At 51.4% G+C, this 9236-nt stretch overlaps 1 protein-coding gene across 1 annotated transcript; it reads right to left on the bottom strand.

The window, feature by feature from the left end:
* Positions 1-1459: 1459 nt before the first annotated feature.
* On the bottom strand, positions 1460-3628 carry LOC135813344 (uncharacterized). The gene has a single exon (XM_065326444.1). It carries the CDS (start codon positions 3626-3628, stop codon positions 1460-1462), a length of 2169 nt encoding a protein of 722 aa, XP_065182516.1.
* Positions 3629-9236: the final 5608 nt, after the last annotated feature.

Genomic DNA, 9236 nt, shown 5'->3' with positions numbered 1-9236 from the left:
TAACACTGTAGTGGCCCCTTCGTTTTCTCTGCAAACCCGCTAGAAATACCAGAATTTTTTAACGCCAAACACCATAGCAACCACTGCCCTGGATAACCCCTGTGCCACTGCCTGCCTCCATTGGCCTTGTTTGAACTGCTCTGTAAATCCTGAGCACGCCCCAGTGGGGATGGGCCGGGAGGGACTACAGTGTTACATTTCGCTTCACCTCCTTATGCAATTAGGATTATACATCAAAACCTATGGTTTCTTGTATAATCCACAATTGCACTGCAGAGGCTCCGCTTCATGTAACACTGTAGCTATTTGTCGCAGTAACAAACCGCCCACAAGCAACGTGAAGCGAAATGGTGACAAACATTACATCACCGCAGGCCAAGACCAGTGGAAAACAGGAATAAGTACCTGGCTAGAAAAACCACTATACATGTAGTGTCCAAGGTCAGAATACCATCCGAAATAGACCGAATGGGAGTACAGGCAAGAGAAGCCAAAAGAGAGGAAAAATGGGTTGACAACCCATCATGTCGTCATGCACTAGAACAAGACTAGATAAGAGTCCAGAATTACATGTACAACGTGAGTACTTGCGAGTTAGTATTTGCAAATCCAACTCATAGTCCAGGAACCGGACATAGCTAAGTCCGTCGAAGAACCGTGGCCGTGAACTGATCTGCCGCTGTCCGTGCAGGGCTCGCGTCCACTGGCAACAGATAGAAACGCCGAAAGGTAGATGCTGATGACCAATCGGCTTGGTGCAAGATATCCGCTAAGGATACCCCACCGGCATGCGCGGCCGATGTAGCAGCCCCACGCAACGAATGGGCTGAGAATATCGCTGTGTCCACTCCGGCCGCAGTCATACCATCCTTTATCCACCTGGCTATAGAGGACGATGTCACCGGCTTGAAAGGCTGCCGCAGGCTGAGGAAAATCTGCGGATGAGCAGTCTGACGGTGAGGAGCTGTGCGCCTGACATACTCCTGGAAGCAGCTTGATACGCACAAGTGTGGCGTGCTGTCGAAGACAGGCCACACCACGGTGGGAAGGGACGCATCCCCTCGGCAACCAGGCCGACGCTGCTTAGGCATGGAGGCATACGTCACACGGAGAGACCCATCACCCTCAGTAACATGGGAATGGAAATCCAAACGATGCAAATCAGAAGAGCGCTTGGCGCCAGTCAGCGCCATGAGCAGAGCCAGCTTTATTGAAAGCAGGCGTAGAGAGAGGGTAGAATTGTCACCCAGACCACCCATCCAACCCAAGACATCGGAAACTTTCCAAGTATGGGAATACCGGGGTTGTGGAGGACGCTGTTGGAAGACGCCACGCATAAGCCTAACCACCAGGGGATGTTGGCCAACTGGCGCACCATCTAAGCCTGGCAAAGTGGAGGACAGGGCAGAGCGATACACATTCAACGTGCGGTAACTTCGGCCCACGGCAAACATATCAGTTAGAAACTGCAATACTTGTGACACAGGCGGCTGAAAGGAATCAATCCGCCGTTCAGAACACCAACTGTGCCAAGCTGTCCATGCTGACGAATAGGCCGAGTTGGTGGAGTCCCGCCATGATCCCAGGATGAGGGCAATAGTGCCTGATGAAAGGCCTGCCGCCGCATAGGATCGGGAGAGATGAGCCAGCCGGCTAGTTGGAGATGACCGCCCAGCACCATGGGATGAGGTTGATCCAGCGGTGAGGTGAGGAGCGCTGGATGGCCCGGTAATAGAACTGGACATGCTACCAGAAGATGGAGCAGGAGCGGATACCATGGCTGCGCATCCCACACTGGTGCCACCAGCAACACTCTGCACCCCGGGGACTGGCGCACTTTGTGCAGAACCCTCGGCAAGAGAGCAAAGGGTGGAAACGCATACAGGCATTGATCGGCCCATGATATGGCAAGAGCATCCACATCCAGTGCTCCGGGTTGAGGCCCCCAGGACACAAAGCTGTCCAACTGGGCATTGGTCCGTGACGCAAACAGGTCGATCGCCGGCTGCACCTGGAAGTGTTGGCAAAGGCCCCGGAACACTACTGGATCGAGCATCCAGTCGCTCGAATCGACCCCCTGACGGGACGGGGCATCGGCCGGGTTCTCCGCCGACGGTATGTACTCGGCTTGAACTGTGATGCCACGTTCCAGACACCACTCCCACACCTGGCAGGCCAGCTGGGACAAGTGCGGGGCATGTGTGCCGCCCATCTTGTTGAGGTAAGCCTGGCAAGTGGTATTGTCCACAAACAGGCGAACATGAAGCGGACGGTCCAACGCCACCCGGTGGAAGGCCTGAAGTGCCAGAAACGCCGCTGTCAACTCGAGGGCATTGATGTGCATGGAACGCTCTGCCCGAGTCCACCGGCCGCCCACCTGTTGATCCCTGCACACTGCTCCCCAGCCATCGAGGGACGCATCCGAGAACACCACCAGATTGCAGGGTGGGCGAACCAATGACTTCCCGTTCCAGTCGGACAGTCGCTCTTTCCACCACTGTAAATCCAGCCTGGCGTCGGGTGTCCACTGGACGGTCGCCTCGTAAGACTGGGACTCGCGAAGAGCTAGGATCTTGAGCTCCTGCAGATGCCGGTAACGGAGCGGCGCTGTTAGCAGACCCGGAGAAAGGGATGTCAAGCGCCCCAACAGACAGGCTAACGTGCGAACAGTCACCCGTGGCTGCAGCAGAAGCTTGGTGCACTCCTGGCGAAGCTTCCGGATCTTCTCCGGAGGCACCCGCATCTCCATGGCACGAGAGTCCACTTCGAAGCCCAAGAATGAGATGTTCTGGGCAGGAGTCAACACCGACTTCTTGAAGTTGATGAGAAATCCCAGTTGATGTAACAACTGAATTGCCCGGCGCAAGTGCTCCAGTGCTTCCGCCGCCGACGATGCCATAATCAGCAGGTCGTCCAGATAGATAATCAGGCGCACACCTTGGCTGCGCAGAATCGCCATCGGAACCTTCATGAGCTTGGTGAACACCCTTGGCGCGCTGCTCAGGCCGAAAGGCAAGCACTGAAATTGGAACAGCTGACCTGACCACCGAAATCGGAGCAGTCTCCTGAAATCGTGGTGGATTGGCACCACGAAGTAAGCATCCTTCAGGTCCAATTTCACCAGCCAGTCGTCGGGCTGAAGGAGATCGGGCAGCAGCTTCAATCCTTCCATCTTGAAGTGCTCGTAGCGCACGAACCCGTTCAGCGCTTTCAAATTCACCACGGGACGTTCCTTGCCGGAATCCTTCTTTGGAATGGTGAAAATCTGGCTGACGAATTGATGAGGACACTCCTGCACTCGAGTGACGGCCCCTTTCAGCATCAATTCGTCCACTTCGAGCCGCACAGCGAGCGCTCTGTCCTCCTCCAGAGATAATTCCCTGGGCTCCGTGCTTTGTGCGGGATCGGCCACGAGATCCAGCTTCAGGCCCCGCACCGCATCCAAGACCCACGGGTCGGACGTGATTGCCGACCAGGCTTGCACAAAATGCCTCAAACGCCCAGCGACCGGAATTTGGGGGAGCGGGGGCACGAGCGGAGCGCGCGCCAGCTCGTTGTGGGGTGGACTTGGATGGCCGCGAAGATGTACGTTGAGCTGGGAACGCGAACCATCCACCGGCAGGGTCATCAATGACCCTGACCGCGCCCCCGAAAGGGCCGATTGCCTCCACGCCCGTTTTTTGAACTGGCAGTGGCGGAAAAATGACCCTCTCGCCTATGGTTGTCATGGCGGGGAAATGAGCGGTGGCCCCCACGACGCCCACCAGCACTTGCTGGGTAATAATTATGGCCTCTGAAGTTGGAAGGCCGACTATCCTTGTATGCCGGCTTCGGCTTGGACGAGCCTGACGAGCGGCGAAAAGCGTCAATTTCTTGAGTCCGCTTCTTGTATTGTCTGGTAAAATCCTCGCCGAACAACAAGTTCCCAGACGGGGCCATTTCCCGGAGGAGGCTGGACGGGCACTTGTTGGGGAGCTGCCCCGTCAGTCTTTGCCGCCGCATGACCGAGATGCTATTAGCGGCATCACCCACCAAAGACACTGCGACCTGCAGGAGCTGCGTGATCTCCTTGGTTGGTCGCCCAGCATCCACTGCGGCCCAAGCCGCCGAAACGGGCGCAAACGCGGCACATACCCTAGTTTGCACTGCCGCCATGGCTTTATCGGTCTTCCGGCCAAAGCCCAGCGACGGGAGGTCGCGGACAAAATTATCTAGGCGAGGACACTGAGCCTCCTCCACCTCCGGAAATGGGCAGAGTTTTTTCAATTCTGCCTTCTGCTTGGAGGTGAGAGACCGCCGGGCGTTAGCCCGGAGGAATGCCGCAATATGCGCTGGTGGGTGCCAAGAGTCCTTTGCCCCTAAGCGCGACGGGTCAAATACCTCGTCTCCATGGTCACGGTCAGGTGAGGAGTCCGTCCCACTAGAGGAGAAATCCTCGCACGAGGAGCATGACCGACTACTAGATCCGGAGTCCGTGGATGAGGACCGGGAGCGTCGACGACGAGGAGAGATGGAAACTCTCCGCCTAGCTCCCCCGGTCAAGGCCCGGGAGTGGACGACATCGCCGGGTCCCGACCCGGACTCACTCGACGAACGACGACGTCGCCGTTGAGATCGATCCCCAGTCCCGGTTCCATGCCCTCGTACAGAGGGAGCCCTATTATGGGGTTCCGGTGAAGCCGTGGGGGATCGGTCACGATACCCCAAGCTCTGCGAGCGGGGCCTTATGCGGAAGTCCCGTTGAGGGCGCATGCGCGGACTGCCTGCTCGCGGCCTGGCCTTTTCCAGTCCCCGACGGTATTTTTGATGGGAAAATGGCGATCGAGAACGGGAACGACCGTGGCCGAACTCATTGTCGGAAACAAGGACGTTCAAACCTGGGGATTTGTCCCTAGCAAACCGTGCATGGCCACTGTAACCTACAGATTCGTCATCTGAGGCCCGGGGGCTCTCAGTGGCAACCCTGTGTGACTCAAGCCCTGAGGGTCTCGGAGGTGGTGTCTGCTGTGTGCCAATTTGTGAGCCGCCGGCAGTGGCGGAAGGACCTGTTTGTATACCGCCGGAGTGAGCGGGTGGACCATTTTGTATGCCGCTGGCAGAGGCGGATGGACCATTTTGTATTCCGCTGGTAGGGGCGGAGGGACCGACTTGTATTCCGCTGGTTGGGGCGGAGGGACCATTTTGTATCCCGCCGGTGGGGGCGGATGCAGCTTGTAAAGCCAAACGCACCTCAGGGTGAGCCAACAACGAAATAAAATCCGAAGGGTCCATCGTCGTGAAAGCTACGCTAAGGGAAACTGAATCACAAAAGGAAAAGACACGTCAAAGTCACCTACGAAGAGAGAGAAAAACTTGCAAACCACTCTTTACTTGCAGAGAAAACAAGGCCAATGGAGGCAGGCAGTGGCACAGGGGTTATCCAGGGCAGTGGTTGCTATGGTGTTTGGCGTTAAAAAATTCTGGTATTTCTAGCGGGTTTGCAGAGAAAACGAAGGGGCCACTACAGTGTTACATGAAGCGGAGCCTCTGCAGTGCAATCATGTACATGTATCTCGTACATGTATCATCACCTAGTTGCCTTGGTTTACTTTGCGCCCATGAATGATATCATTGTTAGGGTGACAATGACATCATCCATAGAATATATTTGTAATCAAAGCTTACTTGCTCAGTGTGCAAGAACTCATCTAAATCCTCCACCACAAACTATCCATGGCCTGAGTAGCACACCAATGCCACCAAGGATCCTCCACCACACTGACTTGAAGTTGAATTCCCAGCATTCTTCAGTACCACACCAACCCACATGTCCTGGCATTGTTTGTTTGTGTATACTGTATTTTGAATTCGCAAATCCAAACCAGCACAAATGCCGCAGTCAATGACAAGGCAGCGAATATAATATTAATGATGACTACTTGTGACAGTATGTCTCAGATATCAGAACCACAATCATGTAGTTGTGTGTAGGGTGTATACAATGCAAAGAAAAAGAGTCCAGAGTCAAACGTCCAGAGAAGAATCAGAGTGAGTGACGGATAATCTCTTCAAGTGGGAGATGGCCTTTTCCACTTGCAACTACTGTGCACTGCATCGCAGGCACTCTAACAGGGCTGGTGGCGGTGGAATTCAGGATTTGCCCATGTCCTTGAAACTGAACAGCAAGATGTGACGAAAGTACTTGAGTGTCCAATATCTTTTGACTTCATTGGAATAAAGATGTCATGATGCACTTTCCTATGTGCATCTCTGTGCGTTTTTGCCGGCGTTTGTGGTTTAATATCTTGTAAAAAAAAAATAAAAAAATGCAGGTTTGATGATGGCCTGAGACTTGATTAGTTGCTTGGCTTGGCTTGGAAATTTAATTGCCAGTATAGTGACAAGCATAGTTGACTTCATTGCATGGTGCACTAATAGTACTAGTAGCACCTGCACTTGCATGACTGTACATGTACATGTACAGTCATGCAAGTGCCCAATCATTGGATCATTGGAAATCGATGGAATTAATTTATTGCTTCTAGCTACCAGGGTTGGCCTCGTTTTTCTCCGAGCTGCGCTGATGAGCGCACAGAGGACGAAACAGTTCTGTCCGCAGGTTGAGACAGTCTTCTGACAGCTACATGTACATGGTAGATCTACATGTACATGTAGGTGTTTGGACCTTCTTAACTTAGAAGTTAGATCTAATCAGGTGAGCTCAGAGGGATTGGCCATAACAACATGGCTATAAAAAAACAGTCCTGTAAGTAATACATGTACATGTAATTGCTATTACTTCAAAGTATCAACGTTGATATTGATATTATATTTTCAAGAATTCTCCAGAGGCAAATGGATGCCTATCAAAGGGAGTCTCCTGGGGAAAGGAAGTGAAGGTGGCTGTTATGAGAGAACATCACAACATGGTCCCACTGTCGGCATTATGATTGTGCTACTAGCATGACAGTCATAACGTTAGACACAACGAATTGTAGCAGTCATTTCCTTCTACAGTCTACCATGGTCTACACTGGACAGACAATGTAGGCCACCATTTATTGTATCAGTCATTCTACCTGATCTTTTGTACTGTTGTTCGTGTTTTGTAACGAAGCTGTCCGCTAAGGACCGCCAAAGGCTCTCTACTGTGTTCCGCCGTGCTGTACGAGCTGCCTGTGGTGCTAAGTCACAGGACGACATCACGCCATTATTGACCACATTGGCGATTTATCCATTTGAACACTATATGATTCTCAACTTTGCCCAGTTTATTCATAGAAATCATGTCATCATCTCACTTCCTACCCTAACGGAATTATTTCCACCGATCACAACAAGCCTTAGAACTAGAAGCCACTCTAATGCTTCCATTGCCATATCTAAGCACCGGACAACTGATGGAGTAAATTCTTTTTCTAATCGTGCCGCAATTTTCTTTAATACACTACCTGCCGAGTGGCGCAGACACCACCGTACCTCTACATTTGCAAACCAACTCAGGGATCTTTTTAAAGACCCAGTGGCGTTTAAGAAGTATTTTGACCTTCTTTTTGGAATCTGTTGAGTTTCTCGATGATCTTGATAGTTCTTGTACTAAGATTGAAGTTGACTTGGTGTTTGATTACTGTACTGCTTGATGTCTGAATTCCAATTTTTTCTATTTTTTCTTTTCTTTTCCTTTCCTTTCCACTTATCCCGTTATCGGCCCTCTTAAGAGTTGTGTGTATCACTGTTGAGGCATCCGATGGTAAATAAAATAAATACTACTACTACTACTACCATGATTGGTGTTATTAATCATGATAATAAGGGTGGGTTGGTGTAGTACATGATTGTATGTACATGTAGTGGTAAGTGATGTGTTGCGTAGATGCGCACAGGGCATACAATGTATGTTCCAGTTACACAAACCTTGCTGCTGTGCTGTGCCATAGCCTGCATAGGCTATAGTATAGGCTATAATAGGCTATAGCCTAGGGTTCAAGGGGAGGGGGGGGGGGGGAAGGAGGGCAGTAGTAAACAAACCTTGTTGCTGTGCTGTGCCATAGGCATAGGCTATAGCCTAGGGTTCAGGCGGGGGGGGGGGGGGGGGGAGGAGGGCAGTAGTAAACACATCATGTACTTCAAAAACCAACTCCCATGCCAGAGCCCAGCAGAGGCCAGAGGCGAGGGTTTCAAGTTACCGCGTAGGTGGCCCGTAATGTTATTATTAGTATCTGTACTGAAGTTACTTTGTCTTCATTATTGCTACTACCGGTATTGTCCTGCTGTGATGATGTAGCCTTGTAGGGTAAGTATGTCCGACTGCCCAGCATTCTTGAACACATTTACATGATGTCACACGGAACGTGCTGATGTCCTTGGGCCAAATAGCACTGGTTGACATTGACATGTGTGACGAATGGGTGTGCAAATTCAAGATCAATTCAGTAGCATAGCAAGTATTTCGCTGGCCAATTGGCAGGGTACTCACACGGTACTCAATGGTGATAATGACCAGCAGCTGCTAAACTGTCCCAGCCAGATTGCACAGGCTCGGATTGCCTAGCGGCTGAAATGTATTTGGAAGACCGCACTGCGTGCACTGTGGGCTGTGTTTCTATGAATACTGATAGCGGCTATTTGGACCAAGTCACAGTGAAATACTGTCACTACTAGACAGCTTGCATAGAATGCCAGAATTATTAGTAGAGGAGAGGGTATGACAGCCTGGTTACGTCAGCTGTGCCAGTGCAGTAACTGTTGAGTCTTGCATGGACGTCATTGCCTGTCAAAAGTCATTTAGATTAGAACAAGGTTGAGATGGCAGGCATTCAGTTACCGCCCAGGCAGGCACCCATCTGAAGTGGAGAAGAGCAAGTATACTTCAAATAATAATAATTATTACATAATCGTATGATGCAGGGGGTATTGTACTACTCCCTGGTATCATGTACTAAGTACTAGTATTCGGAATGTCTGCAGTGAATGGGTGATGGTGACGCGGTGAATGGATTGCGGATCCAATGAAAAGTGGAGAGATTTAACCACCCTCGCCTATGGCATGCGCACCATCATGCATCTGTCAATCCCTCGGGCTACAATGTGGGAGGAGAGTCGGAAGGTTCGAAACTACAACTACTAGTACACACAATCTCACATGTAAAGCGTACTACATGTAATGACACTTTGACAGTAAATCATTGTGTTTCTCGGGCATATTCCGAATCAGGTGGTGTTTGATTGAAATGTGTGGATTTCGGCACACGCCCCTA

The sequence above is a fragment of the Sycon ciliatum genome, chromosome 4 (genome assembly GCF_964019385.1).
Source record: "Sycon ciliatum chromosome 4, ocSycCili1.1, whole genome shotgun sequence".
Lineage (NCBI taxonomy): Eukaryota > Metazoa > Porifera > Calcarea > Leucosolenida > Sycettidae > Sycon > Sycon ciliatum.
Note: the sequence above shows the minus strand (reverse complement) of the source record. Positions and strands in the feature narration are given on the sequence as shown.